At 39.6% G+C, this 22744-nt stretch overlaps 3 protein-coding genes across 3 annotated transcripts; all 3 read left to right on the forward strand.

Annotated features, from left to right (window-relative positions):
• The first annotated feature begins 10015 nt into the window (after nucleotides 1-10015).
• Nucleotides 10016-10930, forward strand: LOC146675452 (protein S100-G-like). Its single transcript, XM_085402548.1, has 2 exons — nucleotides 10016-10217; nucleotides 10695-10930. Exons 1-2 carry the CDS (start codon nucleotides 10080-10082, stop codon nucleotides 10833-10835), a joined length of 279 nt encoding a protein of 92 aa, XP_085258674.1. The 5' UTR covers nucleotides 10016-10079; the 3' UTR covers nucleotides 10836-10930.
• A 417-nt stretch (nucleotides 10931-11347) lies between these two features.
• LOC146675453 (protein S100-P-like) lies at nucleotides 11348-12184 on the forward strand. Its single transcript, XM_085402547.1, has 2 exons — nucleotides 11348-11584; nucleotides 11935-12184. Exons 1-2 carry the CDS (start codon nucleotides 11447-11449, stop codon nucleotides 12079-12081), a joined length of 285 nt encoding a protein of 94 aa, XP_085258673.1. The 5' UTR covers nucleotides 11348-11446; the 3' UTR covers nucleotides 12082-12184.
• A 5781-nt stretch (nucleotides 12185-17965) lies between these two features.
• On the forward strand, nucleotides 17966-19552 carry LOC146675454 (uncharacterized). Its single transcript, XM_085402550.1, has 2 exons — nucleotides 17966-18080; nucleotides 18853-19552. Exon 2 carries the CDS (start codon nucleotides 19062-19064, stop codon nucleotides 19440-19442), a length of 381 nt encoding a protein of 126 aa, XP_085258676.1. The 5' UTR covers nucleotides 17966-18080; nucleotides 18853-19061; the 3' UTR covers nucleotides 19443-19552.
• The last annotated feature ends 3192 nt before the right edge of the window (nucleotides 19553-22744 follow it).

Consider the following 22744-nt stretch of genomic DNA (forward strand, 5'->3'; position numbering starts at 1 on the left):
TGAATTTGCATAGTTTTTAATTTGTGGCATCTTTGCTATATTCAGGATTTTTGTGTAATTTCTTGCTTAAAAATGTTTTGTGCAATTTATTTCGGTATTTCAGGGGGAAAATCACTCTGATCATGCAGACATCATATAGGATACACCCAAAATCACAGGGTTATACACTGATAATGGTACCAGGCAGAATTTGATCGGGCTAAAACACGATCAGCAACAGTGAGGGTTAAAAATGCGACACTGAACACGCAGGTTTCGTAATGATTACAGCTTACGATTAGGATGCTGAATGGAAAGTGTGGTGTTCAGGGGTGACTGTATAGTAGGTCAGTGACAGGAAGTGGAAAGTACGCCTGTGACGGGCGAAGGTTTGCTATGTGTGTGTTTGTCGTATCAACCATACAAAACTTGTACATCTCAAATAAATCTGAGACATTAAATGCATGTCTCTGATATTATAAATGTGTCCTCATCATTCAGTACATCTTCTCTGTATTCATGTTATAAGGTCAACGTTTCAGTGTTTTCACCATGATTGAAGGCAGAATCAGACCAGTTAGCGACGAGCTCCTAAAATACCTTTTCTCTGAACACTGACCTCCAAGTTGACTTAGCAACCCATTTACATACGTGATGTTTATAACTATAAACATTTTTCTCATCCTGGTTCTTGCTGGCTCAGTGCTCCCACAGTACAAGCTACAGTCACACATTTATTCAAGCATTCAGAACAATTTGACAACAATTTAAATTTGCCCAAGGAAATCAAACCAGCGGGTTTCCTGTTTTTAGATGACCTACCTAAGCATCTGAGCCAAATGTCCTAGTAACATTTGGTGGTGAGCAAAGACTGACAGACCTCAAACTGCAACATATACTATTGCAGAAAACACGAGATGCTTACATGCAGTGCTCCGTCTTTGGGACAACGACGGCATGACGATTGTCACTGAAGCATTTGATGTGTAATTGAAGTGCAGACTTTCAAGGTTTAATTCAAACTATTTAAGAATTACACCTATGCTTTAATCCTTGGATGAACGAACAGCCAATGTCTGCCCAAAGTCTTTAGCCATTGGGCTGAATGTCTGCTTATTTGCTAAATGTTCTAACAACTGAAGTCAAAGTCAGCTATTGTCAAAGAACATATGTACAGTCATACACAAGAATTTGCTCCCATGGTCCTAAGTGTAGACTCAAACAATATAAAGATTAAAAGATGAAAAATAAAACAGGAATCTTATATAAAACACCATACAATACAATACTATCTTATATAAACAGCAGTGTCCAACTCAATCATAGTGATTGTGGGCAAGTTCGCGTGGGTGTGCAAGTGGGGGGTGGGGCAGTCAGTGAAAGGGCAATGGTGGTGGTTCAGAGTTTTATATGTTTGGGGGTTGGGGGTTTCAGAGGAACGAGGCGAATGCAGGTCTGGGGTTCATGTGTGTGACAGCAGGGAGTGAATTCAACATCCCGACAGCCTGACGGACGGAGCTGTCTCTATATCTGCTGGTTCTAGCCCGGAGGCTCTTCAGTTTCTTTCATGATGGCAGCAAACTGAAGATGCTGTTGGACGGATGAGTGCAGTCACCTGTAATACAGAGGGCTTTCCAGATTAGGCAGATGCAGTAGCTGTCCTGGAGAGAGGGAAGAGAGGTACCCACAATCCTCTCTGCTGCTCTCACTAGCCGTTGTAACTTTTCCGGAAGGACCCAGTGCAGGAGCCATACCACACAGTGATGCAGCTGGGGGTTGAGGCTCTTGCTCTCCTCAGTTTGCAGAGTCGCTGTTGGGCTTTACTGACCAGTGATGCTGTGTTTTTTGATCAGGAGAGATCTTCTGAGATGTGCACACCCAGGAACTTGGCACTGCTTACGCTCTCCACAGCAGCACCACTGATGGTTAGTGGGGTGTGCAGGTTGTGAATTCCCCTGAAGTCTATGATGATCTCCTTAGTTTTCTCCACATTCAGGGACAGGTTGTTGTTGCTGCACTACTCTGCCAGAGGGTTAACCTCTCACCTGTAGTAGGTTTTTATCATTGTGGCTGATGTGACCTACCACAGTTGCATCATCTGCAAACTTGATGAAAAGGTTGAAGTTGAGTGATGGTGTGCAGTCGTGGGTCAGCAGAGTGAAGAGGAGGGGCCCCAACCCACATCCTTCGAGAGTCCCTGTACTTGTTATTGTGCTAGAAGTGTTACTGCAGACCTTTGCTGTCTGCTTTCTTCCTGTCAGGAAACCCAGCAGCCAGTTACAGCCAGTAACTGAATAGGCCTGCAGCTGTCTCATGAGTTGGTATGAGTCAATGACCACTGCGGATATTATTCCCCTGTAAACTTTATACTTTATACCGTCCAATACCAATACATAACCCCCCCTGTACAACATTTACTGGTAACTTTGTTACTACTTTGAGTAAATGTTTTCTCATGTGATTAGTTAGAAGAAACACAAAACTACACCAATCGATGACGATGCCGATGATAAAAGGGTGTTTCCTCAGTCCTTAGTATAATGAGTAACAGTTGCACCTTGCTCCAGGCTGTTAACTCTGCCTGTGAAACCAAACACTAATATCAATAGTTTTAAAAGTTTAAACACATACATTAAGTGGTAGGAGACCAGACTTTTTGTGTCAAGTCCCTTCAAATGTTTTGTCTGTAAACCTTTTTGCATCATAAAATAAAAACAAATATGTGTCAGCACCAGAGATGGGCAGTAACACATTACTTGTTACTTGTAACTTGTAACTTTTTTCAAGTATCGAGTAATGTAAGGGATTACTATTGCAAAAACGGTAATTAGATTACCGTTACTTTCATGTAAGCACTGTGTTACTAAAACCGTGGTTTTTTGCGCGAATGTCTCGTGACAGTGACGTAAGCGAGTGCGACGTTCGTGACAACAGCTGTGTGCAGATCAACAATGGATAATATATCGAGTGCGGGAGAGAGTGTGAGCGTGCAGCGTTTAAAGCGTGGAAGTACTGACCTTACTTTGAGTTTGATTCCATAAAAAGTGACAAAAACATTAGCATCCGTTGTGCGTGGGAAGACAACTTCTTTTTACAGCAAAAAAATCCCTAAACTTCCAAGCAAGCACCGAGTGCGCAACGACGTAATGAGAAACTCACAGAGAAACTTGCGGATTCTTCCACTGACCGCTGCGGCACACCTGCACCAGGATAAACCTCCGCCTACGCCACTCCTGCTTTACAGGTGAAAATAGAGCAACAGGACCGCAAGTCTTTGATTTTATTTACTTTCTGCTGTGTTTTACTTGCATCTATTTGAAAGAGTGAGTGTAAACACAAAAAACTATTTTATTTTATGAGCTGGAATGTGCAGAAAATAAGTTTAAATGTTAAACAAGTTTCGTCCAGTCAGAGAATGTTGCATATAATAAGTATAATATAAGTCCATCCATCCATTCGCTTCCGCTTATCCTTTTCAGGGTTGCTGGGGGCGCTGGAGCCTATCCCAGCTGTCATAGGGCGAGAGGCGGGGTACAATATAATATAAGTACAATATATAAATAATAAGTTTTTGCTTGATGCATAAAGTTAAAAGATTTAAAGTTTAAAGTTTTAAAAAGAGACTTTTCCATTTGATTACATTTTGTATGATGGATTATGCAGAAAAAGTAGAATTGGGCTGAAAGATCTATCACTTTATTACCTATTCAGGTTGTAAATCGTGTTTTTAAAAAGTAACTAAGTAATTAATTACTTTTGAAAATAAGTAATCAGTAAAGTAACAGGATTACTTTTTGGGGGAAGTACTCAGTAATTAGTTACTGATTACTTTTTTCAAGTAACTTGACCAACACTGGTCAGCTCTACTTGCTCTCAGGGTTAGTGGTGTGTCACTAGTGCTATAAAATAGAAATCCATTTACTGTTATAATTTAACAAACTAGCCGTTGTATTCTGATTTACCGGCACCTTATAATCAACCTCGTCCTACTGTAGATGTGCACCCAGAGAAGTATCACCTATGGTGCAGTCGTTAATTCATTTCCAGTTTCTTTGAACCTTGACACTCTCTTAACAGTTTTTATAGTTTACAAAGGCAAAAGTAGCCCATCGTAGGTGTGATAACGAACTAGCCTATGTTTGAAGTATGGGCAGCACATACTGCCCATACTTCAAACACACGCGCCATGAGAGCTCTGTATGTGAGAGTGTGCTACAACACTGCTATAAATATATAAGTTGTAATAAGTTCTCTGAAAAAGTTTTCAAAAAGAAAAAAAAAAAGCTTTATTCACAGTGAAACAAGTGTTATTTCCTGTGGCTGTAGCTTCAGATGTGTCAGGTTAGAGAGCCACAGGCCCAATCTCACCCTTTACAATTTCACACCTCCAGTATCTTATAGTGTGATCTACCTTCTTAATCTGGAGGTTTGCTACTTGGTCATCTTTCAAAACATACTCTGTTATAAATTCCAGCAATTAAAGAAAAACAAGAAAGGCGGAAACATTTTAAAATTGGTTAGAAAGGCCTGAATGAAATTAAAAAGGAATTGGTGCAACAGCAGGTCTAAACTGTCCCATCCTTACATATAATCATTTAGGATAACTCTTTATTGTCATTGCACAGTCACACATAGTACAATAGTACAATGAAATTGGAAAACTGTCCCACGTCGGCACTACGTACAACACAACACGACACATCACAACACAACACAGTAACTTCACTTAGTAATAAAATGAACAATAAGTGCATGTGTATTGCACACTGTTATTATTGCACCTTGTCTGAAGGTTCTCAGTCATCCAGGTCATCGTAGTCAAAGGAGCTTGCAAAGAAAAGCGTCTGGACTTCTTTAAGTTGCTTGAAGACGTTTAACACAGTCATGTGTGTACAGAGTGTACAGCAGGGGACTCAGTACACAGCCTTGTGGAGAGCTGGTGTTAAGGCAACAAAGAGCAGCCCGGCGTAACGCCCCTGTTGTTCCAGGTGAGAGAAGGTAGTGTGGAGCATTGTGCCAAGGGCATCTTCAGTTGATCTGTTATCTCTGTATGCGAACTGGAGCGGGTCGAGTGTGGGTGGCAGGCGGGACATGATGTGACGTCGGACCAGTTTCTCGAAGCACTTCATTATAACAGGTGTTAGAGCAACAGGTTGGTAGTCATTGAGGCTGTCTGTACGTTTTGGCAGTGGGACAATTGTGGCCAACTTTAGGCATGGTGGGATGCAGGACTGGGAGAGTGAAGTGTTGAAGATCTTAGTGAAGACCCCAGCCAGCTGATCTGCGCATTCTTTTAGAACCCTTCCCGTCACACCATCTGGACCAGCGGCCTTCATGGGGTTCTCTGCCCTCAGTGTGCGCCTCACCTCATATCCCTTAAATTGCTGCTGCTGTCTGATGTTTTTGCTGCTGCCTCTGGTCCCTTCACCTCAAAGCGTGCAAAGCGTGCAAAGCTTGCAAAGCTTGCAAAGAAGTGTTTCAGCTCCTTAAAATTATGATATTGGATTATGCAGTTGTTTAGACATCAGTCCAAGACTCCTTCCCAATTTACATAAATCCACAATTCCTTCCTAGATCTTCACTGAGTTCCCTGGACTTTCCTATTGTTCTGAGTATTGGTCAAGCCGATAAGCGCTATAAAAAAATGCTGGCATGACAAACTACCAGTCGTACTCAATCATGTTTAGTGACAAGAAGTTAATACGCCTCGGTCTTATCAAGTTAAAACACACTAGAACTTTCAGCTCCCCTTGTGTTTCTATACTTTTGACCCCGTGTGACTTAAAGAAAATCCAAAATAAATTCAAACTTATGAAAACTTGAAAAGGAACAGTTCAAAGCAATAATTAAAACTGAAACGATGGCAGTTATGTCCACAATGAGTGATTATGAACACAACTGTAATCATATTAGAAGTAAATATTTGGTTTATAATGGTGGTCCCCCACTAATGTGTCAGTAGTTGGTATATTCCAGTTACCATTCCCTGTTTTAGGGAGTGCCGCATTCCAGAACCGTCTTTTGTTCATATGACTCAGGCAATAATCTTGTCTGAGTCATATGACTGTACATGATAAGATAAATACAATACACAGCTCCATGTGCTATAAACAGAAGCAATGCATTGTAAATGGACTGATTCTTAAATAGCAATTTTTGAGTACTCAAAGCACTTAATACAACATGCCAGATTCCCCCAAGCACTTAATTCTATGATTTTTGCCAACTTACTTCTGTCACGGTCCGACAGATCTGCCTGAGAAGTTCTGCTTTGTTCTCTCTCTCCCTCTTTCTCCCTCTCCCCCTCTGTCGCCTGGGCGGAGTTCATTGTGGGCTCCCGCCTTTGGTCTACATACCTGGGAGATGATCAACACCTCCGCCTCATTAACTGGCCTCTACTAAAGGGAAGAAGCGAGACTGCTCTTCGCTGGATCGTTGCTTGACCTGCAGTGTTGGTCAAGTTACTTGAAAAAAGTAATCAGTAACTAATTACTGATTACTTCCCCAAAAAAGTAATCCCGTTACTTTACTGATTACTTATTTTCAAAAGTAATTAATTACTTAGTTACTTTTTAAAAACACGATTTACAACCTGAAGAGGTAATAAAGCGATAGATCTTTCAGCCCAATTCTACTTTTTCTACATAATTCATCATACAGAATGTAATCAAATGGAAAAGTCTCTTTTTAAAACTTGTTTTGTTAGTTTTAATCTTTTAACTTTATGAATCAAGCAAAAATGTAATTATATGCAACATTCTCTGACTGGAAGAAATTTGTTTAATATTTAAACCGATTTTCTGCACATTCCAGCACATAAAATAAAATATTTTTTTGTGTTTACACTCACTCTTTCAAATAGATGCAAGTAAAACACAGCAGAAAGTAAATAAAATCAAAGACTAGCGGTCCTGTTGCTCTATTTTCACCTGTAAAGCAGGAGCAGGGTAGGCGGAGGTGTGCTCTGGTGCAGGTGTGCAGCGGTCAGTTAAAGAATCCGCGAGTTTCTCTGTGAGTTTCTCATTACATCGTTGTGCACTTGGTGCTTGCTTGGAAGTTTAGGGGGGGTTTTTTCGCTGTAAAAAGTTTTCTTCCCACGCACAACGGACACTAATGTTTTTGTCACTTTTTATGGAATCAAACTCAAAGTAAGGTCAGTGCTTCCACGCTTTAAACGCTGCACGCTCATACTCTCTCCCACAATCGATATGTGATCCATTGTTGATCTGCACACAGCTGTTGTCACGAACGTCGCACTCGCTTACGTCACTGTCATGAGACATTCTCGCAAAAAAATCACGGTTTTAGTAACGCAGTAACGCAGCGTTCCTACGGGAAAGTAATGGTAATCTAATTACCGTTTTTGCAATAGTAATCCCTTACTTTACTCGTTACTTGAAAAAAGTAATCGGATTACAGTAACGCATTACAAGTAACAAGTTACAAGTAACGCGTTACTGGCCATCTCTGTTGACCTGTACCCCTGGACCTGCCCTTGTTCCCTACTGAGTTTCTGGTGTGAGAGAGGAGTAAATGACTGGTGAGACGCCAAGAGAGACTGAGGAGGAGTGAGAGTGTTCCCCTGTTTTTCCCCGTGGATTCCCTGGAGCCCTGATCCCCGCATGCTTGTATATAGCACTGAGTCACTGTCACACATTTCACCTGGTGTTTGTAAATAAAACCCTCCGTTCTTCCTTTGAGCAAGGAGTCCCGCGTTTGAGTCCCCCCAGTGACCGTAACAACTTCTTACTAACTAACATTTACATACATTGATACTCCAATAGACGCACCGGAGAGAAACTTAGGGTTAATATCTAACACAAGGATATTTGGCATGGAGACTAGGGGGAGCCACCCACCTTCCTGCTACAGCCACCTTGAAGTGAAAGATTATGTTTTGTTTGTGTGTATCACAATAAGTTGTTTAAAGTGTTGATGCATTAGGTTTGCAGCCTTAAGACTTTAGTTCTCTGCACCTGTTTATCCAGTACTCCACCCAATACACCGCATCGTGTGTATACGCACACTGTTGACTTTGGCATAATGCCAGTGTACATCACACATTGAACATATTTTATGTTATATATTGTATATACCACTGTTCGTTTTTACTCCTATTTCAAGATATTGTGCTCATCTTCAGCTTCTATAAAAATAATGACAATGTTATAATATCATATATGATTTTACAATAACCAGGGAAGGCGCTCTAATTTCTTTTTAAACAGCAAAAGTCAAGGCACCGCCTTTCATAGGAACCCCCGACGGTGAATTTCCAAGAATCACTTTCATGTTTGTAGAGTTGGCATTGTTTAGCATGTCTCCAGGTCAAACTGCCTGTCAACAACACATGAATAGAGCAGAGCTTTACAGCTTACAGTCAAAATCAGTTTGGTTACCATACATGGAAAACTAACTGCTGTGCAAAGGAAAGATATTATCTCTTAGCATCTCTTTCATGTCATAGTGAAATATACTCAGTATACTCAAATGTATTTGCAGGATTTGTTGTTTAATACCTAAAATATTTGTCAAGTTTTTGTTTCACACACAGAGTTACGCATGGTGGACAATAAAAAGCATTTTCAGGGTGCAAATTTAAACAGCTGCGCACAAATAATTTAATCATCACGTTAAGGCTGAGGGATTTGGCTGCTTTAGATGGCAGACGCATATAAAAGGAGAAAAGAGCAAGAGGAAAGAACCTATAAATGGAGAGCCACGTAAAGATGTTTTATCACCTTTCACCACAGTGAAAAAAACAGTGACACAATAGAAACAGAAGCCATGAGACCAAGCTTAGTTTTCACCATGAAGCACTGAGTACTGACAATATACAATCTGTGGTATGAAAAGTCTACACCATTTGGCAAAGCTGCAAAATGTGCTGTACTGGAAAATATTTAGAAAATGGTTTAATTTTCAGGTAAACTTAAAATTGCAGTGTTTTTTACACCCTTAAAACAACTCTGCCTCAGAAAGTGATACCAACAGCTACAAGACAGATCAGTTTTAGTGTCACATTACTTTGCATTAACACATTTGGGTTTGTGATAATATCAGAAAGCGGTGATTAACATGTACTAGACGGACAAAAGCAATGCAAATATTTGACCTGTTGAGTCAGCCAGGTTCAGACTGACAGAGGGACAAACCAAACTTACAGTGTGATACTAGACCTGGCCTGCTTGCCATGATGTACCCTCCAAAACGTGTTAACCGCTACTGAATGGCCAGGTTTTTACAGTCTCAGAAGCTTTCTTCTACTTGCAAGCTTGCACCCTTGCACTTTCACCACATCCACATGCTTTGTTTTTAAAATAAAAAGTGAAATTCGAAAGTATGACTCGGGTACTCGGTCCACTGAACGCCATCATCTTTGATTCCTCCTTTGCCATCCAATCTGCATGAGGAACTTTATTTCTCATTGTGTTTGACATAATGAAGCAAGAGGCATGTTGTGACATGTTATCTGACCACAAAAATGCTTTTGATGTTTCATGCATAGATATATATATTGTAAGAGAGCACAATTTCCACAACATCATTTATGAGAGAGAACAGATTACCGCCCGCGTGTACTCAGTTTTCGTAACTTTCCTATTGTGGTTTAAATCCGACCCTACATAGACACGCAGACAGCCACCAACCACAGTAAAAGCTGCACTGACAGCAGGTTTAAACTTGTTTCATTATCGTCTTTGGATGATAACGACAACAGACTTTGCAGCTCAGCTTGTATAATAAATCAATCGCTTAGTTACTGCTTTAAATCATAGAATTTATTACCTTTGTTGTTCTGTTAATAGATCGGCCTCGCCTTAAGTCAACAAGTAAATGACCAAAGCTGCATATGGCCTTTCAGGTGATGCGAATATTGGGCGATGCAGGTCCAAGGTTGTGTTTACTAAGTTGGAGTCAAACATTTGAGGAAGCACTACCTCAGCAATAGAAGCTGGTCTTATCAGTGGTGCCAAACCTATTTTTTTAAAGGTATAAAAAGAATCCCCTCTCTAACCCTTCATTCCCTGTACAGCTACTGCTCTGTCCACCTCCAATTTTTCCTCTCTACCTGAATAACCACCTGTCAGACAGCAATCATGACACAGCTGGAGACGTCCGTGGCTTGCATGATGAAGGTCTTTGATACATATGCAGGAAAGGATGGAAAGCCGGACAGCCTAACAAAAGCCGAGGTCAAGGCTCTGCTGGAAAGCGAGCTGCCTGGACTGCTCAAGGTACTGTTCATTCCTTGCACGCATGTGCTGGGCCATGTACATGTCACCGCTGGGTACAGTGCTGATATCTGCTCAGCGAGGATCAGCCACATAGGCTTAAATTTACATAACATTATGTATTTAAGTATATTTATCAACTAAATATACTGTATGCAAGAGTTTATCATGAAGTTAGAAAACATCCTGACTCATGGTAGGAGTTCAAGTACAATAAAGACACTGAATGATTACAAAAAATTTGCATGCTCGGTTTTGGTTGGTAAAACAGTCAGCTGTTTGCTTTTTGATGTTTTTATACGGTGTTTCAATTTTTTTGAAAAGTAAAGACAATCAAATACATCTCAGGGTTGTTTGTCATCGAACTGGAACAACGTGATCTTGAAAAAGGCTAAATTTGAATAAAAATGATACTGACAACAACACTTTTGGCAGTTTAGAAAATGTAGCACTAGTGACACAATCTTTTGATTTATACAGGGAGCACAGAATCAAGAAGACCTGGACAAGTTGTTCAAAGAGCTGGACTTCAATGGAGACGGTGAGGTCGACTTCAACGAGTTCATGGTGCTGGTAGCTTCTATCACCTGCGTCTGCCACGGCCGCCCTTGCAAGAAGTGAGCGTAGTGACCACACCCTGGGAACAACAGCAGCAACTGCCTATTATCTCTGCAATGCCTCTTGTTATGTAACAGCTGAATAAAGGGATTTATCTACCTGCACATAGTTGTGATTTAATATAAAAATGCATAACCTAGAATGATATTTACACAGTGTACTTTTTTTTAAATACAGGGTTAAAAATGGTATGGCTTTTAGTGGCTTAAGTCCAGTCCTATGCAGAAGCACAGACAAATGCCAAACACAGGAAATGCAGTGGTAGAAAAGTTAAACTCATATCCAAAGCACAATGTTTATCAACAATTAAATATTCATTTAATTTTCACCAAAGTCCACTAGCAAATGACTAAAGCTGCATATGGCCTTTCAGTATTTGCATACTGGGCGTTGGGAGAATGAGGTTGTGTTCTCAGAGTATTTAACCTGATATGTGCAGCAAACACTGCCACACCTTTAGAGGTTTTGTCTTCCCAATGTGGCCAAGCCCATTTTTAAAGGTATAAAAAGAACCGTATCTCCTCTTTTCCGTCACTGCCTGCACAGGTATTGCTCTGTCGACCTTCCATTTCTTTTTCTCTACCTGTTTAATAACTACCCATCAGCCAGGAACCATGACTCAGCTACAGGTGTCCATGTGTATGCTGCTCGACACCTTTGGAAAGTATGCAAAAACTGATGGCGACCCGAACAGTCTGTCCAAATCTGAAGTCAAGACGTTGCTGGAAAAGGAAATGCCTGGAATGATCTCGGTAATGTACACCCCAGAGGGCATACCTGTGTTTTTACTATATGCTGCAAAATATACAAATTCATGTGTTGGTGATTGGTTTTGGTGGTTAACTTGCAAAATGAAAGCAGTAAGGACATATCATCCTGCAGCTGCATGCTTCTAGTTGTTTTTAAAAGTGTTTCCGACAAGTTGTGATGTTTAAAATTTAACAAAAGGTGTCAGCCTAATGGTGTTTTCAGACTGATTGTTTAACTTGAACAACAACATTTTGTTTAGTTTTAACTGTTTTTATTTGACTAAAAAGTGAGGCCCTATTTGGCAGCTTGCAGACTGTAGCTTACAGCACTGGTGTTCTGTTGGTCTTCACAGGGAGCAAAGGACAAAAAAGCAGTGGATGACCTGGTCAAATCTCTTGATTCTGATGGAGATGGCGTGGTGGACTTTAAGGAGTTTATGGCGGTGGTAGCTGTTCTGACCTGCTGCTTCCGTGGTGTGCCAACTGAGAGCAAGAAGTAGAGACCACACCCTGGGGTGGAGACAAAAGCACCAACAGCTGCATAACACTGCTGAAATTCCACTTGTTTTGTAACAGATGAATAAATTGGTTTATCTTCCTGAACATGGTTGTAAAGCGTTGTTTATATGGAATTGCAAACATTTAGAAGATTTTTACACCTAATACATGGTGTAACAGAAGTAGTAAACATTAGCTGTAGTAATAATAATAACTCAGGTCCAGCCACACAGAAGCACAGACAGCTGCAAACCAGAGTAAATGCAATGACAGAAGGTTAAAACATGATTCAGGATTATCTTGTGGCAACAAACATCAACCAGTGAAAATGGATTGACAGTGAAATTAAACCAAAATGATGGCACAGCAAGGTTTATATCTCAGCTGGCACAATTATTACCACATGTAATAATTTAATAACTATAATAACTATAATAATAATAATAATAATAATAATAATAATAACTTCATACAGAATTAAACAAATTACAGAAAATATCTCCAATAAATGCACACAAATGCAGTATATGACCTTACAGGGAATGTGCATGTAGGAATTGTAGGTTGGCACAGTCTGAAACACCAGCTGTATGAAATACTTCCGTGAGCCCTACCTGTAGAAACTTGTCTTATTGTTGGGGCCCAATTTTACAAAAGTAAGAAAACAAAAGGGACATAGCTGTGCTTCACTCTAACCACAGCTATGTCCACTTCCCATGTTTACTATTTGCTTGATTAACCTATCATGCAGTGGCATTGTCAGAGCTACAGAAACCATGAATTATGGATAAAGAAGATGTGTGATTAAATCCAGGTACATGTTTTTCAAAATGTTTTATTGAGATGTTTGAGATGTTTTTTTAGCAGTAAAGCTCAACATAACTTGTAGAGCACATAAATACAAATATGTTGTGCTGAATTTGAGTTACAAAGGACAAAAATGGACAATAACAGCTTACAATGCTGGTGTAACCCCCCCCCCAAATCGGATGTAAGAGTGGTAGCAGTAACATTTTATAAATTTTACAGCATTATACTGTAAAACTGAGTCTATACAGCAAACAAAAAGTTACGAAACAGTTTAACAATCCCAAATATTGGAAACAACAAAATGTAATTACAGTGCAGTTTCGGCTTTACATGCATTCTTTGCATGAATTCTAAACATTTAGGGATTACCAAACCTTCTCAAAACGAATTGTGCAAGTACAGGCAAGTATAACATAATCATCGAGCTTTAACTGAAGCACATTCCAGTTCCCGAAATGCATTTCCTGAAAACCTTGGGGCATTTTCTCAAGGCTCTTACAAAGGGTAAGAAAAATCAAAACCAAAAACAAGAACGGCAACGGCAGATTCACATTTCCGTATGTGTGCAGAGAAACATGACCTTTAGAAATATATCTGCAGTGGATGGAGAGTTGTTGGAAGGGACAGGAAATGACAGAGTTAAGACAGAGGTGCTTGTTACGACTTAATTTAGCAAGTCGTAACATACTTTCCACACAGACATTTGTATAGGATCGCTTCTTACATGATGGCATCTGTATTAGGGCAGATGGGGTTATTGGGGTGGCTGTGCCTTAGGTGGTAGAGCAGATCAGCTACTGACTGGAAGGTTGGTGGTTCGAGCCTTGGCTTTCCCAGTCTGCATGCCAAGTATCCTTGGGCAAGATACTAACCCCAAGTTGCTTTTCAATCCGTCCATCGGAGTGTGAATGTGTGTGAATGTTTAGATTGCACTTAAGTATAGAAGGAAGTGCTTGTATGAGTGGGTGTGAATAGGTGAATGAGGCATGTTGTATACAGCGCTTTGAGTACTCCGGGGGAGTAGAAAAGCACCATATAAGAATCAATCCATTTACCATGCCTCTGCAAGATGCAAGATGTTAGAGTGGGTTTGTGCTATTGTGATTATGTAAGATTCTCCTGTGTCACCTGATGTCATTAGACAGCAAGTCTATGAGCTTGAAGTGCTTTGATGTGATAAAATCATCTGAAGCTCAGAACCAATCGGTGACATTTTCCATGTATAAGGTTTTAAATCACGTTGCTGAGTGTAGCTTTATTAGAGTATCACCGATGCTCGGAAAAAGTACCTCTGCCAGGTACAAGCAGGGGAAGAGGACACGTTCAAAATCTCAAGCGAGTGGTCAGAGTTGCGGTTTTGGTTCTTGTGCAACAGACTTACAAGTAGACAAGCTTGTTGTCTGCTCACAAACACATTTTCAAACATGTGAGTGGTTTCAGAGTGGGCCTGTTTTGAACCTGAGTGGGAGTTTAAAACAATGCAAAAAGCAAATCACGATCTACACAAATGCTGAAAAGGCTGTGAAGCAGTTACACTGCTCACTATCGCTGACCTGCATTGTGTTTACACCCAGTCACTCAGACATCACAACAACAATTGCTGCAACAATAACAGAAGGACATGGAGCTGCAAAGATGCTGCATGGAAACGCAGCTTTTAGTTAATCCTCTGACCAGAGGCATCTTAATCCACCTCTGTGATACTTTAGGTCAGGTCATTGCTGTATCAGCCCACCAGGAAGCATAGGCCAAGTAACACACTTTCTTCAGCTACGACTGAAGAAAATGAGAGGCTCTGCTTCCCTCTAGTGGCAGAGGAACACTCTGCAACTTCACGTACACAGTACAGAGGTCATACATGTCCCTGCCCTTAACCTGACTTACATATGTCCTGATTTGTGAACCTTTCTTTTCTGTGTCAGCTGATTTTGGTCCTCAGGCTGCGCTCAAGGCCGCGCAGAGCCGTTTTTGAACCCTAGCCGACCTGTAATCCACTTGCAAGGTCATTAAACTTGAACTTGCCTTTCTTCACTTCCTCTACTCGCTCACCCTGGCCAGGGCATTATGCAGGCTTATGGGGATTAGATGTCCAGAGTGGAGGAGGATGTGGCTCTGGATTTAGGACATATAGGAGGAGAGGGAAAGTGTATTATGGGGGAGTTTACTGTGTTTGCTGAGGTTCTTGCCTTCTTTTGAAAAAACAAATCATATTATGTTTTGATTTGCATTTGTCTAATCATATACTTTTACTGCATTAATAATAATAAAACACAGACACATAATATTTATTCAATTCATTTTTATTTATAAACCACTAGATCACAACAACAGTCACCTTAAGGCAAGTGAATTGTTTATCTGAACACTGCATCTCCATATATATTTAGACACTGACACAAGTTTTTTTTTTTAACCTGTTTACTGACACATACATGTATTCCACCGACATAATGTGCAGACTCTAAGCTTTCATTTGAGGGTATCCATATTCAAACTGGATGAAGCGTTTAGGCCTTTCAGTTCTGTAACAGGGGCCACTTTTGTTTTTTTAAAGGAACTAAAAGGCTATTCAATGGACAGGTGTGGGCAATTCCTTCATTATGTCATTATTAATTAAGCAGATAAAAGAAATGGAGTTGATTTGATGTGTGGTGCTATCATTTGGAAGGTTTTGCTTTGAACAGACAACATACGGTCAATATTTTTAGTTATATATTTGTCCAGTTACATCTGAAATGAAGTGATTGGGTTAAAAAAGCATTAGTTCATCACATTTTTATGTGTTTGTTCAAACCCACTGAATTAAAGCCAAAAGTCTGCACTTCAACTGCATTTGAGTTGTTTCATTTATAATACATATTGTGCTAATATTGTGCTAATGTACAGAACCAAGATTATACATATTTATGGAGCTAACTGTTTATAGTTTTTGCCAGAGCTCAAGGACTAGACAGCTGTGATAGGGAAAAGAAATGCACACTGTGTCCACAAAACAGAGGTTACAAAGTTAGAAGGACAGCAGAAAATCTGTTTACTTTAAAAAAAAAAATACTGCAAGAGGCCATTAATTCTATATAACTAATAAGCCTACACATTGGGCCACCTGCACAACAAATTGAACGTTTAAGATGCTTTATCATGATGTGGCTTAAAGCATCTGATATGCATTGATATGCAGTGTTAAAACCACGTATTTAATGCACTGATAAAGGAATGTAACCACAATTACCAATGTGCAAACAATAACTGTATAAGATAGCATGATGTATAAAGCCAAAGAGACACAAGTGGTCTAATGAACTCAACATACACACACGTATTAATCGACTGTGAGTGCAGAGTCTGGTTGTTAACTAAAGTGATACTATACTGAAACTAGGCTGTAAATGCTGTAAAATTAAATGGTACTACAAATATAAAAAGACCATCTTAGAGAACCAGCGTTTTTCAAAAGTAAAGATTGGCGGTGGTTCACTGAACTACAAAAAAGTGCATCTGCAAACTGTGGAAAGTTTCAGAATAACATTCCTCATCATAAAATTGTAAAGATTTCATTATCTATAATACATAACATTATTAGAAGAGTCCAAGAATCTGGAAAAATCTCTGGGATGAAGGGCAATCGTTGGGCCTCTCATGCGGTACTAAAAAACAAACATGATTCTGTTGTTTACATTTGGACCAAAGCTCCTTTAAAATGGACTGAGGCGAAATGTAAAACTGTCCTGTGGTCAGACAAATTGAAATGTCTTTTTTAAAAACATGGATGCTACAACCTCCAGAGGAGACCAGAAGGACCATCTGGCTTGTTGTCACTGCTCAGCTCAAAACCTTGCGCCAAGGAACCAGAAGCGTGTACATCTGAAAATGTACCATCAGTGCTGAAAGGCGTATACAAGTATTGGAGTAACATATGCTTCCATCCTGAATGTGCATTTTTCTGGGAAGGCCACATTTCAGCAACACAGTGTTATCTACATAGTACAGCTACTACAACAGTATAGCTCCATTGTAGACAATTTTGGGTGCTGAAATGGTCTTCAGTGCAAACTTTTCACCAGCTGAAACATTTAGGGCATGTACGACTAATTAGACCCAGAACTGTTGAACTGCTAGAGTCCTCTGTGCCAGACCTGTGTTAACACAAAGTTAACCAACTTTACTTAGATGTGATCTGTTAGGTCATTTCTGTTTCTGCTGCTCCAATGTCAGTGTGCTCCAGGAATCAGCAAAAATTGGGCTAATAAACAACAGCATGCATTAATGACCCTCCAGGGGTAAATGTACACAGTTCCTATTAAACCATTTTACTAAATTCAACCTTTTACCAGCTGGGGTATATGGAGAAATTATTTGCATTTTAAGGGTTGAAATCTGTTTTGTATTTCAACGTGCGCACAGCTGCGAGGACTTTTGATTTCCAACCACTGCAAACTGACTGACTTTGCTTTATACACTCAGTACAACTGTAATATTATAATTTTGTGTCTTTTCGTCTTTGACTTTGCAGTTGTAGAAATTCATCGGGTTTCCACAATATTTAACCCCACAGCAAGAGCTTGTGAAGTTGGAGAGTAGTGTTCTCTCAGCCTTCTTCCAATGATAAATCCCCATGGCACACATGATTCTGATATTGTATATTATAGCCAAAATATTATGACATAATAATTATCCAGAAAAGCCAATCTCACTTTAATAAGATCAACAGAAGTCTCGTCCCGCCTGTCCCATCACCTCCAACCCTCCCACCCTGCCCTCACACCTCACTCATACGAATTGTAGTGACCGAAAATGAAATGAATAGTCTGCAAGGAGTTCATAGAATGCAGAGAGATGTGTGAAGTGGGCTTTTAAACCAGAGCAGTGAAAAACATGGAACGTTTCTTTATACTGGAAATGGCTGCTGAGAGAGCCTCTATAGTTATACATGGGAGGGTACCCGCGCCCCGCGCCGCGCGGGAGCCTGGGATTGTTTAGCTAAACGGCCTAAACCGTTTCCCATTCATTCTCTATGGTAGTGCTAAACCACTACGGATGTAATATATTTTTGGCCACTACGGTCTTCCGGCGCTGTTGGGAGTTTGAGATGCGGCGGCACTTTTAAAAAATCTCCTCTTTTACGTTTCGGGAGAGAAAACAAGTAACTCACCGCTCGCAACACATCCCAACGCTCCTCATTCATTGATCAAAGGTAAGAAACGTCGTTTGAAATAACAGTAAACCAACAGAATACATTTACAGGTGTATATTACAGGTAATAGGCGTGTTGCGATTGCATTTACGAAGCATCCATCGCTCAGTTAAAGACGGTGGGAGTTTGCATCTGCTGTTGTAAAGTGGCACGGTAAAAAATGAATGAACGTGATCCTTAAATAAATTGCGTGTTTCATTGACGTGTTTTGCCATTAAATAAACTTTGTAGGTTTCCGACTGCTGTGACACTGACATTACTATAATGTGGTACAATTAAATAACCAATAAGTGTCTTGTTATGAGATGACATGCTAAATGACTGAACCTGCTTTAAAAGAAAATGTATTGCTTTCATGTTGTAATGGTCAGTCACCTTATCAATGCGAAAATCTGTTTTGATATCTCTAACATGAGCAATGCCCACTCGTGTATGAATAAACACGATAGCTTAAATACATATATGTTGTTAATCTACCAGCAATTCTTATGTGCCATGACTACTAAGCAGTTACCACAAATTTTGCAGATATGCCAATAATCATTCAACCATGAAAGGTTTTTATTTACAGACAGAACAGTTTGTTATACCTGGAGTAAAAAACACTTTTATCCCAAATGTTGTCAATGTTCTTTCAAATTGTGTCTCGTTATTGTTCTCCTGCATCCTGCTGTGTAAACCCAGCAGCAAGATTATAACCTGAAATGTCTTTGTTTGTGTTTGGAATCAATTTTGTTTAATATAATTGTTTATTTTTTCACTGCTTGTCAAGATGCAGAAGAAAGTTGCGCCATATCCAGGGAAAATCTCTGTGGTGTTCCGCAAGGGGCCACTTGGATACCTTCTCCAGGACCCGTCAAAAGAAGCTCGACGGATTAAAAATGACCCCAAACTGCAGGACAAGTCTGCACCTGTGAGGGAGGATGTTTACATTGGAATGCTCTGACTGTCATCTATCAGAGAGGAGGGGATGAGTCTGACATGAAGGAAGTGCAGGGAGAGTACATTCTGCAGTTTGGAAAGCATAAAGGGAAATCTTTCCGGTGGCTTCTGGGGAATGATGTCGGGTACACCATGTACCTGATCAAAGATCTCCAGAAGGAAGAGGCTGCAGGGACCTCTGTGGAAGAAGGGCATGGCAAGGAGAGCTTGCATTCATTTGTACAGTATGCCCTCAGCTTTACAGAGATAAAGACTCTTCTGAACTACAAGACCAGCAGAGTGAGTGTTGCTGCAGAAACCTCTGAGAATGATCAGCTGGTTGGCTTTGGCTCACGAGCCAAGAGCACCTGGAAGGAGATTCAGGAGTCTCCTTTCTACGAGGCAGAGAGACAAAGATGGGTGGAAGAAAAGAGGAAATAGGGGAGAAACTGTTGATATTGTACATAAGATAGTTTTGTTCTAGTTTTGTAATGTTTATTTTGTTTATATAAATAAAAACTGATTGTAAATATAAAAATGTGAATAAATTGTGTTCTGTAAAAATAGCAGCACAGCTCTCTTCTTTATAACCTCTTAGAGTTCACCTGTATGTTTATATACCTGTGTGTGCTCACCATCAGGTAATCAGTTTTAAAAAGCTGTGAGTGCTGCCCTGAAAGCTTACATATTATTTCTAAATCACTTCATGTAATGATAACAAGCCATCCTTTCTCTAGTGGGGTCTCACAGCTTTTATCTTTATAATCTTTCTGGTTGATTTGTAATATTAGAAACATGACTGCTGTCTTTTATCTGTGTGACTATACAGCCTGTTTCAGACATGACAACCAGACAGTGTCTGAAGTTACCTTTAATACATGCAACACAGCTGGAGATAGTCCAGACACTGTCTCACTTCTGATGATAATATTTTTGGTTTAGGTATTGTTGCTTTCTGGCTTGAAGCTTATCTACAAAAGCAGTTCAATAAGGAGAGATCATGTGGAAAAACTGAACATGATTTATTGAGATACAGAAATAAATGTAACTGTTAGGCAGTTAGACTCCAATGACCCATCATAGCAGAAGAAATCTCAGCAGTGACAGGATTTTGCATAAGCCACACCCCAGAGTCAAAATGCTAGTAGTGATGAAGATGGAGGCTGGGACAGGGTTCTGAGTGACCACAGTGAGGAGGAGAAAGGAGAGGAGGCGGGCTGCATAGCTGAGGATCTGAAACGCAGAATGGCAGAAGCAGAAGAGCAACAGATTTAAAGCATGCAGAGTGGAGGCTGGCAAGAGCATGACTAGAATAAAGTAATGATGTCAGTACTGAGTTTGTGTTGGAAAATGAATAGATATAAACCAACAGCCACCAGGAAGCAGACAGATGACTTATTACAGACATGCCTTGTTTAAATTATGTACAAGCTTCATTTTCTATGTCATCAGAATGTATCTGTATTGTAGTTTTAGCTTTAGTCTTTGTATTAAAAGTTGGATGTCTGCATAATTGTAGACTATATGTCTGGTATGTATCATCTCAAAACTGTGATGATACAGTTTAGTCTGAGTTATGTACTTTGTGACAGTATAGGTACGTAATGCAGAAAAATTGCTCCACAGGCCATAACACTATATAATATAAATAAAATGATAATGAAATAAAAATTAAAAGCAAAGTGAAAAATAAATGTTATCCACAATAAGTAAATTGAAAATGGTGTTTAACTTTTGATAATGTAACACAACCTTTGTCCCAACCAGGACTCGAACCCGCGCTCAGACAGTTCAGTGTAAAAAAACCCCCATTTTTTTCCAATGCCCGAAAAGCTGCGATTTGATTGGCTGTTTCTCCGTTACACCTATACGTGATGGGCCCCCGCGAGGGAAGCTCGGAAAGCTAGGCAGAAGTTATTTGGAGAGGAGAGTGACTGCCATTGGTTGAAAAGAGAGGTAAAAAAAAAAAACTTCAGTGGTGTGGAAACATTATGCGTTTGTGGAGTGGATCAAGTAGACATAGTGTGTAAACTTTGCTACAGTGTCGTAGCTGCACCACAGAGCAACACTGCAAAGTTCACTAAACATAGATGTTTACATTTTTCATTTATTTCTTATATTGCAAACATTTGCACACTATTTTATAGTATTTTTTTAAAGTCATTATTCAATACATTGTTATTGTTAACCCTTTAAATCCCTGTAGAACCTGAACCGTGTAAGCTAGCGCAATAATTTGTTTTGCATATTAAACCGGAGGAGTTGTACTTACATCTTATGCCATCAGCTTGTCCTCGGTCACGGTTTCCTTCCACATATAGCTTTGCAAAAATTGCATAAAAAGCGCTTACAGGAAAAAAAAACATAATATTCCAGAAACATGCTTTGCCGATCCGATCAGCTGTTCGTAACACTTCCCACATTGAAAAAGCATATAAAAATTGCTGTATCTCCAAAATAAAACTATGAAGACACTCAAAATAAATTTCCTGTTGGTGTAAACTATTTTTTGCAACTTTTTTGTATTTAAAGTTTTGAGGGATAAGCCTCTTAAATTTCTCCAAGTAGAAATATATGTAAAAAAAAACAAAACAAAAACGATTTTCAATTTTTTTGTAGTTTATTGCACTTTTTTGCAATTAATGTAGTTACTATGGACTTAATGCATACATATTATTAAAATATGGGCTATAACAGTTGTATAGCAACTCGAAATGCTCCCAAAAATGGCACTACAGCATGTAAAAATATAATATAAGCTCTGGCGGACTTGGTTCTATGGTAGGTCTTAAAGGGTTAAATAAATACCGTCAAATAATCGAGATCTCAATTTCAGTGAAAATAATCGTGATTATCATTTTTGCCATAATCGAGCAGCCCTACAGAGAAATGTGGTATGTTTGGAGTAAACAGCAACTGACTGTTGTGGAACAGTCTAAGCTAACAATTGCTGACGATCAGGCTCCATTCAGGCACCTGACTGTCAGCATGTGGAATACAAGAGGCTCAAAATAAGAGTCAGTAGCAGAAAACACTGATTTCCAGAGAACATTTGGCAAGTTTCTCATGGGTGTGACCAAAAATGAATTTTCCTTACAAATGTGACACCATTTAAGGGGGGAAAACGGTATAAGGTTAACTGACAAAAAGAAATTATCAACAAAACACACGTTTCCTTACCTTTTGTGAAAATTTATTAAAACCTTTTAGTTCAGAAAGCTGATCTGTTTTAACTCATGCTCATTAATACTGCAGATGCTGAAATTGAAACAGGCTGAAATGTTTTGCGCTGTTTTCTTAAGCAGTCATAGTTTTTCTATTTGGTTGGACGCTGAAGTCAGTTGTGTTGGGGTTGTGGAAGTCCTTGGTATAACAAATGAACTGTAATGGATACCAGTGAAAAGCTTGAGAAAAAAGGGGGTTGATGCTGGTAGTAGCATGTTCTCTATTTGGCCAAATGCCATCTCCAACATACACAAAGCCTAATTACACAATGGTTGCCTGAACCTATTCTTGTTAAATGATGAAAAACTCAAAGGCACGTTTGGGCAGTGGATGAAAATGTGGGCTATTGATTCTAAAAACAGAAATCACAACAAGGTTCAACATTTACTAAAACCGCAATTCAATCATCTGACAAGCTTTACTCATTAAATTATAACAGTTAGATGAATTTATATGCAGTGATTTACTGATCAATGATCAAAGGGGAGATTTATGCCACAAGGAAGATTGTCATGAAA

Source organism: Rhamphochromis longiceps, linkage group LG3 (assembly GCF_057381845.1).
Source record: "Rhamphochromis longiceps isolate RC_006_pf linkage group LG3, R_longiceps_female_GT1.1, whole genome shotgun sequence".
NCBI classification, from domain to species: Eukaryota; Metazoa; Chordata; class Actinopteri; order Cichliformes; family Cichlidae; genus Rhamphochromis; species Rhamphochromis longiceps.